This window comes from Nicotiana tabacum, chromosome 15 (assembly GCF_000715075.1).
Source record: "Nicotiana tabacum cultivar K326 chromosome 15, ASM71507v2, whole genome shotgun sequence".
Taxonomy (NCBI): Eukaryota; Viridiplantae; Streptophyta; class Magnoliopsida; order Solanales; family Solanaceae; genus Nicotiana; species Nicotiana tabacum.
In genome coordinates, this window is record NC_134094.1 from 24,664,822 (window position 1) to 24,683,565 (window position 18,744).

The window sequence follows — 18,744 nt, forward strand, 5'->3', positions numbered from 1 at the left end:
ACATATCCTTATTTTTTGAACTTGAAACTCTAAGTTCAGAACTACTTGTGAATTCAGTATAAATATTTAATATTTTTTGTATGTTTACAGAGTTGAATTTATTTTGTAGGATTTGTTGAACATGTTCTTCAGAGATGTATACAAGCCAATTCCAAACAAGTACAACTTGGTATTAGCTATGTTGTGATGTCACCCAGAGAATGTGGAACTTGAGAAGGTGAAAGTTGTTCACTACTGTGCAGCAGGGTCAAAGCCATGGAGGTACACTGGCAAGGAAGAGAACATGGACAAAAAAGAGATAGAAGAAAGGGTAACACCGTCTTTTTATATTAATTTTAATAGACTAGTGGCTATTTTTGCTCAACATTAAAAATGCTGGATAAAAAGTAAATACTACTTTAAAAAGTGGCTACCCCACGCAATTTCTACTTAAATTGAGGCTGTTGTAGATACGCATAAACTTCAAATTCTTGATCTGAGTATGCCAAAAGTCTTTGGAACCACAAGGCCAATCTATTAAGGTTTATGGTGTATGAGAAAAAATAATCTACATCTTGTTCTTTTAGTTGTCATCCAGTCCATTTACTTCCGGATCTTAAACACACACAGCATGAAGGGAAAAGATCAGAGTATACACAAACACCAAGTGAGAAGTTAGATAAGCTTCTTTCTTTTACAAATGAAAAAGTGAAACATTTTACACACCGGAAGCTTACTCCAAGGGCAGCCCGGTGGACAAGGCATCCCGCGTTCACGCAGGGTCTGGGGAAGGGCTGCACCCTAAGGGGTGTAATGTAGACAGCTTACCCTAATGCAAGCATTGGTGACTGGTTCTACGGCTTGAACCCGTGACCTATAGGTCACACTGAAACAACTTTACTGTTGTTGCAAGGCTCGAAGCTTACTCCAAAGACTAAACAAACAACCATGAAATGGATGGATGAAGCAGTTCAACATCCAATCTCTTTGTATTAGGATTTATCTTTTTCGGCAGATCGTCATACCATCACCAATAGGCACCTTAGCAAGGCCAAGGAAATGATGTCAGAACTTCATCCTATATTTCATAATTACTTGATCTAAGAAAATCCATAGAAAAATAAAAAGAAAAAAAAAATCCCCCAAAAGAAGAAAGGAACAAGAAAGTCCTCGTGCTTACCATACTGATGTCAACGCGTTTATCCTCCATCAAGTTTCGATTAAAATTTCTGATGCTAAGAGTCTTGGAATCATTCACCTAACAATAGAAAGGTTAGAGCTGAATAGCTTTTTGGAATTGGGAAACATGTGAAAAATGAAAATGTTCTTACCAGTGGATCGGCAACTCTTCCATGCCATAGGACATTATCCACTACAATAAGACCCCCAATTCTCACCTACGGAAGGGGACAGAATTTACAATTTCAAAATTGCGAGGCATTCTAAACTATGCAGCAATTTTAGATGTGAATGAAGATGGTTTGAGATCATGTAACTCCTCACCAGTTGTAGCAGCAACTCAAAGTACTCTTGATACATTCTCTTTTCTGCATCAACAAAAGCAAAATCATATCTGCATAGAATTGGGAGCTATATAGTGAATGACCTTCCTCTTATATCGATGTCGGTGAAGGTACAGTGAACGGTTTTCCTCTACATATAAATACTTGAGACATCTGACTTTGTTTTTCACTCTTGAGACATCAGTCTCGTTGAGGGTTCAGTTCTTTAAAGGGTAATGGCTGGCAAGAGTCTTGAAGTAATCCAAGTTTATTGACAGCAAAGAAAGTTTCTCACACAAGGTTTATCAAATGAAAGTAACTTAACTGAGGGAAAAAGTTTCTAGCATAGAAGTATTGTCACATTGCACATTAGAAGTATCTTAATCCAACCATAAGATAGTAGCTTGTTCAAAACTATGTACCCATCGAAAAAATCATTTCGTTTATACCTCGTCATTGTGCTAAGAATAGCTATAAGCAGTAGCTAAAAAGAAAGTAAATAAATTCCATAAGAATTACCCCTCAAAAGTAAGGAGTTTTTTAAGCGTTCGTTAATAACACAGAAAACTCAAGAGTAAAAAACCAAACAAAAACAGGCCTTCGGTCAATATGTACCTGCAACTTTCCCCATTTTGAATCAAAGACTTCAAAGTATCTGCTGCTAGACCATGTCTCACGTCCACCTAATGACACATGCAGTCACCCATCAGTGATAGAATATCAAGACATGTTAGCACAGTTTACCGTGCTACCATGAACAAACATTGAAGAACGATAATAAGTCATTTCTAAATGAGAAATACAGTTTACGTTCAGTAATTTATGTTAGGCTGCCATAAAAAAAGACCTTAATGAGTTTAAAATACTCTTAAGCATAAGGATTTTAGCATATATAGAATTAAGACAAAATATATGCACGTTTAGACTTTAGCCTTCATAAAGAGAACAAAGGTGAAATGAGATTGAACGGAACTTTAGTGCATAGATGCAGACAATTCAGATAAGTAAGCTCAATCTTCCAGGAGAACGGTACGAGAGATGAAGATTTAAGACATAGAATTAAAAAGGATGTCGATGCTACAAGAGTGCTATGCGACAAAAGGTACCTAGTAAAGTGAAAAAAACAAGTTATATATGATAGTTCCATGACTAGCATGTTATGCGGGAGCGAACTTGAGGCCTCTAAGTAGGCGTTTGGCCATAAGTTTTGGAAGTTTTTTTCAATTTTTTTTTCTTCAAATATGTGTTTGTTTATAGAATTAATCTACTTTTTGGAGAGTTTGAAAACCAAAACTTCAAATCCCAAATATAGCTTAAGACCTCTTTTTGGGCCAAATCATGACCATTTGGGACTTTTTAGCTGAAACAAGGATGTTTTAACCTATGTTGCACGGACTTTACAAAATGAAGCTGCACCCGTGTCGGATCCTCCAAAAATACACTATTTTTGAAGGATCCGACATGCACCCGGCAACATTTTTTGGAGAGTGCGAGCAATATGGGTTTTAACATGTCAAAACTTGCCCTAAAGTTCATGTCCAAACACATTTTCAATTTTACATCAAGCTTCACCAAAATCAGCTTTTTCAAAAAATATTGGGGAATCTATGTCCAAACAGGTAAGACCCATCAAGTCAACAGAATATGTGTTGCAAAAATGCAGATATGTGGGAACATACAAGATTCGATAAGATTAGATATAATTACACCATACATTGGGTGCAAGTAGCACATATACAAGAATAAAATGAAGGAATGATGCCTGAGATGGTTTAATCATGTCTTAAGTAGACTTCCGAAAGCACCGGCCCATTGATGCAACAAAATGGTGATTGGAGGTACTAAATGAGACCCATAGACCTAAAATCACATGGAAAAAGTTGTCTAGAAAGCTTTGAATTTCTATCGATCAATGAGAGGTACCTATGAGCATAACAGAATGTAAACAAAGGATCCATCAATGCGATATGAACTAGTTGAATTAACATTTAGTTGATGTTACTCTTAAATCAGGTCCAGGTAGGATAAGTGTGAGATATAGACAACCTCTAGTTTAAAAGAGCTCCCGATTTCCCTTAGAGGAATTTTCTTTAACCATTATTGGAATGTGCCCCAAGTCCCAACACTGAAACAAATATAAGAAACCCAAATTTGGAATTAAGGCATAATAAAAAGGTCGACAACTACTACATCTCTAGTAGATTACATCTTATGAATCACAAAGGAGACACCACAATCACCTTATGTGACACACCAGCTCGATCATAATATCTTTTTGCAACTTCGATTGATTTGTCATCTCTTTCACAAGCAACTAAATGACCCTCTTCTGGAAGGACCAAGGCAACAGCCAAGGATGAATACCCCTGTGACAAGATCGACTCATATTAATGATCGATAGTGCATCCGATAGCAGATAAAACAACAACACTCAATGTACTAATAGAGAATGTAAATAAATATCATTGCTGAAAGAAAATCAAAATTGATCGTATACTTGGTCAGTGCATTAGACTTGTCAAACACAGACAAAGTGATCCATGTAAGCTTTTTTGCTTTCCCACATGTTAGTTAGTTAGCTGTTGTGTAAATAAGCATAGTCTTACATGGAATAAGAGTAGTATAGGTATTGTGTATTGTTATAAATAGAGGTACTTGTATTATAGTTAACATATCAATAATATATTTTCTCCCGTGCTTTCTCACATGGTATCAGAGCCGTGGTGGTGAGACACATCCGGGAACTAGAATACAGAGCCAGAAGTCACCGTGCCTCAATTTTCCGGCGACTTTTCAAGGTTGTCTTGCGTCATCCCGCTCTCCGTCAGTGTTGTGCAAAATCCAACACTACCACAAGATACGTCATCGTCCGGCGACCAAACCCCAGTGAACATCTCCGGCAGCAGCCTCCTCACGCGCCTTCACGCGCCGTCAGAAGCTAGGGTTCCGGCGAGCGTGTGAGCTCACGCGCCGGCGAGTACGACCACTTCCGGCCATTTTTTGAAAATGTTTCTTCAGAACAATTGGGTCGTCTACTAATTCCGACCCCACCTTACTGTTTTCATTTTATTCCCACCACTTTGAGTTTTTTCTGGCAACTACACTGATTTTTCCGGCAGCTACAACCAATTTCCGGCGACTACAGTGTTTCCTTCGTCTGTTTCAGTGGATTACAATTGATTCTTTCTCTTATTTGGTAATAATCTGCTAGACCTCTCTTCAATCCAACGATGTCTTTAGGATTTGATGTTTTTGGGTTTAAAAACACGGGTTCTGGAAGTTCTAGTGTTATGATTACCTCGGAACCTTTAATGGAAGTTCAAACTACTTAGCTTGGGCTTCGTCTGTCGAGTTGTGGTATAAAGGTCAAGATGTTCAAGATCATCTAATCAAAAAGTCTAGAAGGAGATGAAAAGGCCATAGCACTTTGGGTGAAGATCAATGCTCAGTTATGTAGTATTCTGTAGCGATCTATTGATTCCAAGTCGATGCTCTTGTTTCGTCCATTCCAGACATATTATTTGGTTTGGGAAAAAGCTAGCACTTTATACACTAATGACATATCTCGTTTCTATGGTGTGATATCGCGGATGAAAAATTTAAAGAAACATGAATTAGATATGTTTACTTACTTGGGACAAGTACAGACAATCATGGAGGAATTTGAGAAATTGATGCCAGTTTCTGCTAATGTTGAAAAGCAACAAGAGCAGCGACAAAAGATGTTTCTAATTCTTACCCTCGCTGGACTTTCTAATGATCTTGATTCGGTTCTAGACTGACTGTCCCTACTGTTGATGAATAATTCTCTCGATTACTCCGCCTTGCTGCAGCACCAAGTCACCCAGTGATCTCATCACAGACACTTGACTCCTCTGTTCTCGCATCCCAGATAGTGGACAATCGGGCATATCAAACTATGGAGAATAGATGAGGAAGAGGTCGTTTTGGAAGATCTAGAGCCAAGTGTTCTTACTGTCACAAACTTGGACACACTCATGAAGTGTGCTATTCCTTATATGGTCGTCCATCCAAAAATGCTTATGTTGCCCAGACCGAGACTACAGGTAACCGGGGATTTTCTCTATCTGAATGGGAATATAATGAGTTCCTTCAATATCGAGCAACTAAGCAGACATCTTCACAAGTAGCCTCGGTTGCACAGACTGATACTTCTATTGCTGCTAATTCTTTTGCTTGTGTTTCCTAGTCTAGTACTCTTGGACCATAGGTCATGGACTCGCGCCTTAATCATATCTGTGGTAATAAATCACTTTTGTCAAATATTGTATATTCAGTCTCTTCCCACTGTTACTTTAGCCAATGGGTGTCAAACTAAAGCAAAAGGAGTTGGACAAGCTAATCCCCTATCTTCTGTCACTCTAGATTCTGTTCTTTATGTCCTTGGCTGTCCTTTTAGTCTTGCATCTATTAGTCGTTTGACTCGTGCCCTCCATTGTGATATATATTTTATTGATGATTCTTTTATTATGCAGTACCACAGTTCGGGACAAACGATTGGCACAGGGCGTGAATCAGAAGGCCTTTACTACCTTAACTCACTCAATCCTTCCACAGCATGTCTAATTACAGATCCTCCGGACCTAATTCACAGACGTTTAGGACAATCGAGTTTATCCAAGCTTCAGAAGATGGTGCCTAGTTTATCTAGTTTGTCTACATTAGATTGTGAGTCGTGTCAGCTTGAGAAACATACCCGGGCCTCCTTTCCGCGTAATGTTAAGAGTCATGTAGAGTCTGTTTTCTCTTTAGTTCATTCTGATATATAAGGTCCTAATAGAGTCAGTTCAACCATGAGATTTCGTTATTTTGTTAGTTTTATTGATGATTATTCAAGATGTACTTGGCTTTTCTTAATGAAAGATCGTTCTGAGTTATTTTCTATATTCCAGAATTTTTGTGCTGAAATCAAAAATCAATTTGGTGTTCATATTCGCCCTTTTCGTAGTGATAATGCCTTAGAATATTTATCCTCTCAGTTTCAGTAGTTTATGACTTCTCAAGGAATTATTCATCAGACATCTTGTCCTTATACCCCTCAGCAAAATGGGGTTGCAGAGAGAAAGAATAGGCACATTATTGGGACTGCTTGCACACTTCTCATTTAATCTCGTGTCTTGTTGTGTTTTTGGGGTGATGTAGTTCTCACAACTTGTTATTTGATTAATCAGATGCCTTCGTCTCCCATCCAGGATCAAATTCCGTATTCGGTATTGTTTCCTAGTCACCCTTATACTCTCTTCCCTCTCGTGTTTTTAGGAGCACATGTTTCGTTCATAGCTTATCCCTGGGAAAGATAAGTTAGCTCCTCGTGTTCACAAGTGTTCTTCCTTGGTTATTCTCGTGTTCAGAAGAGATATTATTGTTATTCACCCGATCTTCGTAGCTACCTTATGTCAGCTGACGTCATATTTTTAAGTCTAAACCTTTCTTTACCTCCTCTGACCAACATAATATATCTGAGGTCTTATCTATACCGATCTTTGATAAGTTTACTATAGCTCCTCCTCCACCTTCAGCCACGGAAGTCTTACCTATACCAACCGTTGAGGACTCTAGTGTTGCTCCTCCTAGATCCCAGTCACAGGAACACCACTCTTGACTTATCATCGTCGTCCGCGCCCAGCATCAGGCCCAACTGATTCTTGTCCTGCACCTGACCTTGCTCCTACTGCGGACTTGTCTCTTCCTAGTACACCCGATTGCACTTCGGAAAGGTACACAGACCACACTTAATCCTAATCCCCATTATGTTGGTTTAAATTATCATCGTCTATCATCCCCCAATATGCTTTTATATCTTCTTTGTCCTTTGTTTCTATCCCTAAGTCTACAGGTGAAGCGTTGTCTCATCCAGGATGGCGACATGTTATGATTGACGAGATGTCTACTTTACATACTAGTGGTACTTGGGAGCTTGTTCCTCTTATTTCAGGTAAATCTACTGTTGGTTGTCGTTGGATTTATGTAGTCAAAGTTGGTTCAAATGGCCAGGTTGATCGACTTAAGGCCCGTCTAGTTGCCAAATGATATATTCAAATATTTGGGCTCGATTACACTGATACTTTCTCTCCCGTGGCTAAAATAGCATCAGTCCACCTTTTTCTATCCATGACTGTTGTTCGTTATTGGCCTCTCTATCAGCTGGACATTAAGAATATTTTTCTTCACGGTGACCTTGAGGATAAAGTTTATATGGAGCAACCACCTGGTCTTGTTGCTCAGAGGGAGTTTTGTGGCCTTGTATGTCGCTTGCGACGGTCACTTTATGCAGAGGCAGAGCTAGGATTTGAAGTATATGAGTTCTAAATTTAAGATAGAACCGTGACCTAAAACTAATATACAATAACAAGCAAACTAAAGAACCAGTACCGAAATTTAATATATATTTAAAACGTACCAATTACTTTATTTCAATTGCACTCGACCAATTACTTTATTTTAAAAAATAACAGAAGAGGTCAACAATCGATCAAACACAAAAGTTTAATCTGAAAACTTCTAAAGTCACTAATTTTATTAAGGATATTGGTCTCACTAAGAAAGTAAGAAACTAATAACAAGAAAGTAGGACCACACACCTTGTCGGGAACTCGACTTTTGAAATTTTGGGAAGCACAAAAGTACAAATTGACAAAGAGAATAAAGGTCAAAATATGGGACAACCCTAAAATCAAAGATTAAAAATCAAATTTTGTATAAATTGTTAACACAAATATGAAATATAAGAGGGAAACAATGACAAAAAAGAACAAAAAAGAAGGAGAAAGAAAGGAGAAATAATATATACAGAGGTCACCACTCACCAGAAGGAAGAAGAAGGGAGCAGAGTTGGACGAACAGTTTCTTTGGATTTTTGATTTGGCAGAACCCTAGCGTGATAGTCTTTTTTAATTTAGAGGAGCAATTTTTTTTTGTTCAATTTGATTTATGTTTTAATTTCTTATAAATAAAACAAGGTACAAAGTCCTAATGCGCTTCTTTGTTACTAAGTCATGATGGGCTTCTTCGTTTTGGACTTTGAAGCCTTGTATGTCTTAATTAAGTTTGTGGTTTTTCTTTTTTAAAAAGGATAAGTTGTAAAATAGTTAAAGTTGCTTTCAAGGAGAATCGAACCTGCGTCCTTTGGCTCCGAACCCAGAACCCTGACCGCTGAACTCAGAGCCATTTTGTTAATGGGTTCGGCATATTATATTTATATAGGAACACTAAATTTTTCAACACAAATACAGGGTTCAGGAAAAAGTCACTGGGTTCGCCCGAACCAACACTCACTACTGTAGCTCCGCCCTTGACTTTATGGTCTAAAACAGTCTCCTCGAGTCTGGTTTGGTAAGTTCAGTACAGTTATCCAGGAGTTTGGCATGACTCGTAGTGAAGCTGATCACTATGTGTGTTATCGGCATTCTCCTTCAAGTCTCTGTATTTATATGGTGGTTTATGTTGACGATATTGTTATTACCAATCTGAAGCATCTCTTCCAGCACTTCCAAACTAAGGATCTAGGCAGATTGAAGTACTTTCTAGGCATTGGGATTGCTTAGTCTAGCTCAGGTATTGTTATTTCACAAAAAAAAAATACTTTAGACATACTTGAGGAGACAGGAATGATGGGTTGCAGACCTATTTACACTCCGATGGATCCGAATTCTAAACTTTTACTAGGACAGGGGGAGCCGCTTAGCGATCCTGCAAAATATAGGCAGCTGGTTGGTAAATTAAATTATCTCACAGTGACTAGACCCGACATTTTTTTTCCTGTGAGTGTTGTAAGTCAGTTTATGGATTCTCCCTGTGATAGTCATTGGATGCAGTTATCCGCATTCTTTGGTATATAAAATCGGCTCCAGACAAAGGGTTATTGTTTGAGGATCGAGGTCATGAGCAGATCGTTGGATACTCAGATGCTGATTAGGCAGGATCACCTTCTGATAGACGTTCTACAACTGGATATTGTGTTTTTGTAGGAGGCAATTTGGTGTCTTGGAAGAGCAAGAAACAGAATGTAGTTGCTCGATCTAATGCAAAAGTAGAATATCGAGCAATGGCTATGCCAACACGCGAGCTAGTCTGGATCAAACAATTGCTTAGGGAGTTAAAATTTGGTAAAATCAGCCAGATGGAACTTGTGTGCGATAATCAAGCTGCCCTTCATATTGCATCAAATCCGGTGTTCCATGAGAGAACTAAACACATTGAGATTGACTGTCATTTTGTTAGAGAAAAGATACTCTCAGGAGAGATTGCTACAAAGTTTGCGAAATCAAATGATCAGCTTGCAGATATTCTCATCAAGTCCCTCACTGGTCCTCGTATTGGTTATATATGTAACAAGCTCGGTACATATGATTTTGTATGTACCGGCTTGAGGGGGAATGTTAGTTAGTTAGCTGTTGTGTAAATAGGCATAGTCCTACATGGAATAGGAGTAGTGTAGGTATTATGTATTGTTATAAATAGGGGTACCTGTATTATTGTTAACATATCAATAATATATTTTCTCCCGTGCTTTCTCACACCACCTTTCAGCCTTCTATCTTATACAATTTCAAGCTGTAAGAAAAAACTAAAAACATATTCCAATATTTGCCGTTTGGCATTTAGGATAATAATCTGGATAAAATCTTTACCAAATTATCCCTCATTTGGTAGCACAACAAATAGGTTCTCTCCAGATTATCTATCCATCTTTGAGGGATTACTGTATCATGGAGAAGGGGTAGGGGCCAGATTGTAATACCAGGAAAATAAACCCTCTAGGTAAGAACTTCAAATAGGAAAAACTCACAAGCAGAGATTCTTATTCTGTCTCCTTTTTCCTCTTCTTTCCTATACCCTTCCTCCACGGATGACTTTCTTCCCGCCCTCTATTGTAACGACCCGACTTGTCGTTTTAAGAATTTACGCCCCGTTCGGTGACTTAAGGTCTCGATCAACTTCGTAATATGTATTATGACCCGCGGGTGTGGTCGAGTTTGATTTACTGAAGATTCGGAATTTAATTAAAAGAGCAATTCTTATTTAGAAGCTTAAATGGAAAGAGTTGACCGGAGAGTTGACCGGAGAGTTGACTTTTGAGCAAACGACCCCGAAATAGAATTTCGAGGATGGCAATAGCTTCGTATGATGATTTCGGACTTAGGCGTATGTTCGGATTTGGATTTGGAAGTCCGTAGGACAATTCGATGCATTTTGGCGAAAGCTGAAAAATAGAAGATTTTTGGAAAAATCCTACCGAAGGATGAATTTTTGATAACGAGGTCGGATTTCGATTCCGGAAATGGGAATAGCTCCCTTACGCCAATTATGACTTGTGTACAAAATTTGAAGTCATTCCGGATTGATTTGATACGTTTCGGTGCAAAACATAGAAGTTGAGAGATTTGTAAGTTAAGAAATTTAGGAGTTTGGCCATGGTCAATATCGGGTCAAGACGACCTCTTTTCAGTGTTTTAAGTGCGCGAACAGGTCTGTAGCGTGTTTTATGATTGAAATTCATATATGGTTTGTGTTCGGGAGGTTCCGGATGAGTTTTGGGATGAGTTTTGAGCGAGTCCGGACATTTCGGCACTCTAATATTTTTCTGGCACTTTCGGGGATGCGGACCGCGCATTTTTGGGCGCTGAGGCGAAGGAGGGACGCGGACAGCAGCAAAATTTCGCGGCCGCGCTCAAATTTTCGCGGACCGTGCAATTCTGTCCGCGGCCGCGCTCCAGGAAGTTCTGCAGTCCGTTGGTCCGAATTCGGAAGCCTATATCTTTTGATCTACAAGAAATTTTGAGATGATTCAAAAACGAAAGTTGTAGTCCTTCGTGTCTAGTTTCCAGAAAGTTAAAGAAGTCATAATTTGGACATATGTAGAGAAAGTTATGGCCAAAATACTAAAGCTTTGCAGTGCAACCACCAAACTTTCGCGGCCGCGGTGGGAATTCCGCGGACCGCGGTGAGGCGTTCGCGGGGGCAGTGGAAATGCGCGGCCAGCGTATTGAGAATCTGAGAGGTGCACTATATATCCGAGGTTTAGGTTATTATTTCATTTTTGGACTTTGGGAGCTCGGTTGGAGACGATTTTTCGTGGGTTTTTCAAGAAATTCATCGGGGTAAGTGATTTTAACTCAAATTTGGTTAATATACATGAATATATCACTGATTTCATCATTTAGTTAGTACTTTGAGATGGAAATATGGGGGGAAATTGTAGAAACTTCATAAACCACAAATTTAAGATTTGAAGGTCCATTTGACATCGGAATTTGATAATTTTCGTATGGTTGAACTCGTATCGGAATGGGTGATCAGATTTCGTAAAAATTTGAAGTTGACGTATTATTATCCGAAATTGTTTCCGATGAATTTTAATGAAGTTATACAATTAATTTGGATAGATTTGAGCGGTCCAGAGGTCAATTGAAGCAAGAAGGCGATTTTGGAATATCGGCCTAACTTCAAAAAGGTAAGTGTCTTGCTTAACCTCGAGTGGGGGAATTACCCTTAGGCATTGAGTCTTATGTGCCATTTGTGAAAGGTGAAAAGCCGTGTACGCGAGGTGACGAGTACGTACTCGGGATTATACATGCAAAAATTTATTGAATCAAAGTCTTAGGCATTATTGTGTAGTAAATTGGGAAATTGTGGAAAATTATTAAATCATCTGTTTGCCATGCCTAAATCCTTATTGTTGAATTTGTTTTTATATGATAATTTGATGTGATTGTTACTTGAAATATTTATGAAATTTCGTGAGTATTGTTGGTTTAATATTTGTTGTGAAATTAATTGATTTTGTTATATCTTTGGAATTTGGTTGTGGCCATTGGGTAAATTGTGATATGAATTGATTTTATTATGTTGCCATGTTAATTTCCCGTGTAAATTGTTGTGTTGTGTGAGTTGTTATTTTGGGGAGATAAGGGTGGCATTTCACCGTTGATATTATGTGGGTATAAGGGTGTCATTTCACTGTTGTTGTGTTTGTTGGAATATTGTCTGGGCGGAGCGATAAGGGTGGCTATAGGAGCGATAAGGGTGGCGATAGGAGCGATAAGGGTGGCTATTGATATTGTTTGGGCGGAGCGATAAGGGCGGCTATAGGAGTGATAAGGGTAGCAATAGGAGCGATAAGGGTGGCTATTGTCCGGGACGATATGTGATGATGTGGGGTTGTGGTGTTGATAATGTTCATGTGATGTTGTGATTTCCCTTGTGTTTATTTTTATACCTTGTGCAATTTGTCTTGTTGTTGGTAAATTGATAACAATCTGATTTATGTTGAAATTGAGAGCCTGTGACCATTGCCAGGCGGATTATAAAATGAAATGTGGGCACGAGGTGCCGTGAGTAAATAATGAGGATATTTGGCACGTGAATTGTCCGTGCAGTTGTGATATGAAATGTGGGCATGAGATGCTGTGATGAAATGATAATGATAATTGGCACGTGAATTGTCCGTGCAGTTGTGATATGAAATGAGGGCACGAGGTGCCGGGGAAATATGATGATTTAATTATGGGCACGAGGTGCCGTGGAAATATGAAAATGGGCTGAGACCCGTGTTTACGAAAAATATGAAAATGGGTTGAGACCCGTATTTTTATGATTATGAAATGAGGTGTCACATGGTGACTTCTTAATTGAAAGAATTATATTCAAAACATTTATTTGGAAGGATTTTTATTCAAAAAGAATTATATGAAAGAATTGTATTTGAAAGATATTTATTTGAAGAAATTATATTTGAAAAGATTTATTGAAAGAATTATATTTGAAAAATAATTATTTGAGAAAAACTACATTTGAAAGAGAGTTATTTGGAAGAATTATATGTGAAGGATATTTATTTGAAAAGCTTGAATTAATTGGGCGTACATGTATTTATTAATTGTTGAGTGATATTTATGGTATTCTTGTTGTCTCGCTGCGCATACCACTGGTTGTTTTATCCTGCCCTTATTGTTATCTGTTTCCTAGTATTTTGTATATTATATTGCACAGGTTATTAGACTAGTGAGTGTCTTGACTGTACCTCGTCTCTACTCCATTGAGTCTTGATACTTACTGGGTACCGACCGTGGTGTACTCATACTACACTTCTGCACATTTTTGTGCAGAGCCAGGTATTGGAGATATCGGACTTGAGCAGAGTTAAAGTGCGATCGTAAGGATTCAAGGTAGAGTTGCTTGGCCGTCGCAGTCCCTTGGAGTCTTTTCATTTCATTGTACTGTTAATTTGTAATCAAACAATATTGTATATTCAGTACTCGTAATCATTCCATGTATTCAGTTAGAGTTTGTGACTCAGTACTACCAGTCTTGGGAGGTTGTATATTGTAATTATTTCCGCTGTTAGTTTCAAAAAAAAAAAAATGGCTTCAAAAAGTAATTGAAATTGGCTTACCTAGTCTTAGAGACTAGGTGCCATCACGATGTCTGTGGTGGGATTTTGGGTCGTGACATCTATCCTGTGTGAACAACCCCCGACCCCTGGTTCACAAGTCCCCTCCATGAAGACCCCTGTCGAGCACCTCTTCTATAATGACACCCTCACGCCTTCTCTTCTACAAAACCCCACTAAACGTGAGCCTTACCCATCAGAGTACCAGTAATGAGCCCCCTCCCCCCGGTCGCGAGCCTTCTGCTCTCCCCTCTGCCCCTCCCACCTTCTCCTTTTTATGGCAGAAAACGTACCCAGCAGTCAATATGCTATTATATTCTTAGGCCAGCTATCCTTTAGGCCCTTCACCTCTATAAGGGCCATCCTATCTCTATACTCTTCAATATAAATAGTCGTATGATGACTACAAGGAAATATCTGTCCCTTCAAATACATCCGATAAAATTGGAATGATACAAAGATGATATACGGGAGGATCAAGTTCCATTCCTCTCCCCCCTCTTCACTAGATTCTTTGTTACCTTTGGCACCATAAAGAACCTACATAAAGGATAAGAGAGGTGAAATCTCCAATCTTGTGCCATACGAGAGTATGACAGGAGAAGGTGTACATACTCAAACACAGCCAGTGCCACACAGACACTCAAATTCCAAATCCGATTATTCAATTAATTGTCATCAACAAGTATTCGTGGTTTCAACCTCAGGTTTCCAGCTTTTGGCATTTTAAATTTGCTACTTGAAGAGCTTTTGCAGCATAAATTGTCAGCAGCGCACCAGATATTTAACAAAGAGAAAGTATATGAGGTAAGAAAAGTATAAGGAAAAAATATAAACCAAGAAGAGGAGTTCATATACATACAGTATATGTGCCCACTTCAATGCACCTTTTTGCCCCAAGAATCTGGATGAGCATAGCAAGTAGTTGTGCTTGATCCGGTGACACCTATTACTAATAACAACAGTTAGTCAACATTTTAGTCCAAATATATCATTTTGTCAATCTCGTCATGAGAAAAAGCATCATCACTAATCACAGTCCTATCTTATAAAGCAAAGTTCTAAAACAATAAAAAGAACAAGGGAAATTTAAGTTCCAGTTGACCTTCAGTCTTTCAGAAAAAGATTCCCAATAACCGCATCTCATCCACTTCATCATAAGATGAGTGACTCAGATTGTATTTCATTTAAAGTTCAAATTTTCTTCAATTAAACATAAAGAGTCAGTTTTCATATATTTATTCGAGTCAATTTCCAAAGAATAAATTTATGTATACAACCACTGAGATCTTTTTTTCAAGTCAGACTCAGTCAGTAGTTGTTGTGTGTGACTTGGAGCCACACATCCAATAAATTTCCGAGGACCAAGGGTCATATAACATCCATAAATAACCCTTTTTTGAAAAGATCCATAGTTTTTTTTATGAACGAAGAGACTCTCGATATTTAAATACAGAAACTTAACAGGTTACTAAAGTCTTAGACTAGAAAGGTATCACGTGCATGTTTCAAAACTATGAACAGCAGAACAGCGGTAATGTGTAACTTACTTAGGAGGTAAAGGAAACAACAGTTAGCAAAGCCTAGGCTGACGAATTACCTGCATCTGACTGCCTCGCATTGTTGCTGTCTCCTCCCTAAGTTCACGCAAAATCTGAATGCAACCAAAAAAAAATAAAAGATAAGGAAATGAAGTCCAGATAGAGTACCTCCTTTCTTTTCTTTCTTTTCCCAATGTTTGCTTCTCTTCTCAAATTAAAATGGGTTTGCAACCAGAGCATTCACCTTTGGTTCTCTAACGTTTGACAATATGTAGTCATAAAGTGGCGAATCGACAGTTATAATTTGTTTACCACCATATCTAACATCACTTGCAACAGTAACTTGACTATCATGAAGTTTTGATGCCTGAAGCTGACAAAAGGAGAGAGCAGTTGCGGGCACATGCCTCGTCAAGGCTGAAGCATTTATGTGGTATATCAACGGAAAGAAACACCCATTAAATTTAGGTTGAGATAATGCAAATGAGTTGGTGCAGCGAAGCACCATGCGGCTGGACATAGGAGAAGTAATCAGCAGCCAATAGAGTTCAAGGAAAGTTGAACTCCCTGCAAGAAAACAAGTATAAAACGAAGCAGTTAGGAGAGTTGAAAAATAGGACACTAAAATTCAAATTAGCCAAGTGTTCTGACAGTCTCCCAGTACCTCTTGAGTGCTATGCTTTTTTATATTAAATTACAGGCAATAGAAGGAGCTAATATGAAAGAAAACAAACTTCTTTCTTTTTGGGATTTATCAACTCATTTTATATAACAAAGATAATGAGGATATACTAGTGGTGGGTAATGTGTTATATGGTTATCCATCTAGCTTAGGCTTCTTACCATCTCCAAAGTGGACTCCATTCGGTTCCCATGGCAAAGAACGAGTTAGCTTCAGCAAAATAAACTCTTTATATCTTATCATCTGGCAAGTGCAATTCACGTAATGGCATATTGAATCACAAATTTACATGGTTTATATTGGTAATGGTGTTACTTTGAACTAAATTTGTACATTTATATGTTAAAACTTTTTAGAATAAAAGAAAAGTAGGTAAAACTTTATTGTTTGAATCTCGAAATAAGTCAATAAAACAATAACTGTTAGAAATGAGTTAATCCAATCAACATGGGTAAAGAGGAAGTAATAATATGAGAATGTAGTGCAACAGTGAGAGTAATCATATAACATGTTTCTTACTACTACTTGATGGCCCCAAAAAGTGCAGAGACCGAGATATGGTTCACTATGAGGAGGCAAATTGAATGTCCATCCTGTTAAAGAGCGACTGGGGAGTGGATTTTGTAGTTTTGATTCCGCTTTTTCCCAACATTGAGTCAGTTAACAAGGGGCTGACAGTTCATTTTTGGAGCGAGGAAGCAATCAGAAATTCTCTGTAAACTAATTCTATAAGGTACTATGATTAGTTAGAACACAGCTGAGCCCCCCCCCCCCCCCAACACCCACACGACATTCTGGAAAACTTTATTCAGCAAGGAGGCAACTGTTCGCTAAGAAAGCTGCATCGAAGCACCTAGAAAGAGGCAAAGAATATGTTGACTCCTGCATCTTTTGTTTAAAAGTAAACATATTTTAATCCATTGTCTATGGACTTGGAACTACTGGGGATTTATTTTTCCTCTTGGAGACATGGATAGGTAAAGCCCCAGTCAGTTAAGATGTGCTCTTGACTTGGAACAGTTTGGGTGTTGGAAAAAACCAGGACAATATGGAGGGTTTCCAAAATGCTTATTTTGGAATATCTGGTTGGAAAGAAAGAAGGATATTTCTAGGGGAAGATTTGTCAACATCACGTTTCAATCACCCACTATACTTGTAATGTATGCGATACATATCCGAAATCCCAGATTGACATTTATGGTTTTCTGGAAAAATTAAGCTTGTACAATTGACTACTTGATGTATTTTGTGTAATCTTCATACAGTAGTCTAACTTTGTATAATTTTAAGAAATCCAATAGTGCCATATTAATCAAATTTTCAATTACTTATGATGCCAGCACTCTAGGTTATTCAGACAGCTATACTTTATGCCCTCGTAACTGCTATCACTAATGCCAGGAAATGAAGGCCAGGCACCATGTTTTCCAGACATGTAAGGCCTATGGTATTTATGATTAACAGGTGAATTTTGACAGATTTTGTAGTATGCATTATACAAGGTACAATTTCGAATAAAACATCAAAGAAAAGAAAACTCATAGATTGGCACAAATAGTAGGATTGGCGTGATCTAGCTTCCCAACTTGAATCATGTATAATCTTACTCCGATGGTACGGATTTTATATTATAAATTGACATCTGGATCAATTTGGAAGGTAGGATTGTAGCATCGTATAATCCAGATCACCACAGAGGTAGATCTTCTAGGCTTTTAACAAATTTGTATGCCACAAAGACTTCCTCTTTAGTGTTGATTCAATTGTCTTAGGCAGATCTAGAGGAAATGAGGAATCAGATATGGTCCACAGGTTCAAAACTCGAAGAGTATGCCCGGAGGGATCTACCCTGCTCCCATTGAAAAACTAGACTTCAGTCAACAGTAGTTTTCAAGCTCGTAACATGCACCCTACTCACATATCCTACGTTGCATCGCTACCACTGAACCAAAGCCTTGGGTGCCAACCAATTATCTGTCTTGTGAAATGTTTCTTCTCTTGCTTTCGCGGTTACCTCATATAAGTTCCTACTCATTGCTCTTGCCGGTCAACACCAGTGGCGAAGTCAGAAATTTTACTAAGGGGTGTCAAAATATAGTATGTATACTTAGTGGACCTTCCAAAGTTCTATAGCCTTTCACCATTTCGGGAGTTCACAACCCTCAGAGCATCATTCACCATAATATCATCTTACTCAGCTATTTCTAATTTTCCACTGTTAAAACATCCCTTCTAACCAATATGATATATTTCATAGTGGACCTTGGTTTTCTTATTTTCAGTTCTTTGCATTAACCAGTCCTAAATTAAGTGTAGCTATATCACAAGCTCATGTAACAACTAAGAAGCGAGAAAAATAACACTTTATTCAACGAAAATAAAATGGAATAAGCCACATGGGAAAAATTACCCAGAAAAAGAAAACGAAAAATAAATAGAGAGAATTGACGAACCTCAAAGAAATCTCTGGTGAACTGTTGGGAAAATTAGCCGAGTCTCTGGTTCTTCAGTTTGCTTTGTTTGTTTTCCCTTTAATTCCACCAACAAAGATAAAGCTCTACGAAATGTCAATTTTAGACATCATTATGTAAATTGTATGACAACTGTAAGGGTATAACTGTCATTTCA

General features: G+C 38.2%; 1 protein-coding gene across 1 annotated transcript; it reads right to left on the reverse strand.

Moving 5' to 3' along the window:
• Nucleotides 1-654: 654 nt before the first annotated feature.
• LOC107780526 (uncharacterized) lies at nucleotides 655-18,702 on the reverse strand. The gene is made up of 10 exons (XM_016601080.2): nucleotides 18,570-18,702; nucleotides 15,679-16,001; nucleotides 15,494-15,547; nucleotides 14,756-14,839; nucleotides 3,722-3,847; nucleotides 2,097-2,164; nucleotides 1,483-1,552; nucleotides 1,311-1,376; nucleotides 1,160-1,237; nucleotides 655-1,020 (listed from the first exon to the last, which is right to left on the reverse strand). Exons 2-10 carry the CDS (start codon nucleotides 15,952-15,954, stop codon nucleotides 979-981), a joined length of 864 nt encoding a protein of 287 aa, XP_016456566.1. The 5' UTR covers nucleotides 15,955-16,001; nucleotides 18,570-18,702; the 3' UTR covers nucleotides 655-978.
• Between the last annotated feature and the right edge of the window lie 42 nt (nucleotides 18,703-18,744).

Coding starts and splice junctions, on each gene's coding strand:
- LOC107780526 (XM_016601080.2), bottom strand. CDS start 15,954: ATGTCCAGCCGCATGGTGCTTCGCTGCACCAACTCATTTGCATTATCT. Junction 2,165..3,721: donor GAGCTGGTGTGTCACATAAG/GTGATTGTGGTG, acceptor ATGTGTCATTAG/GTGGACGTGAGACATGGTCT. Junction 1,021..1,159: donor AACGCGTTGACATCAGTATG/GTAAGCACGAGG, acceptor GGCCTTGCTAAG/GTGCCTATTGGTGATGGTAT.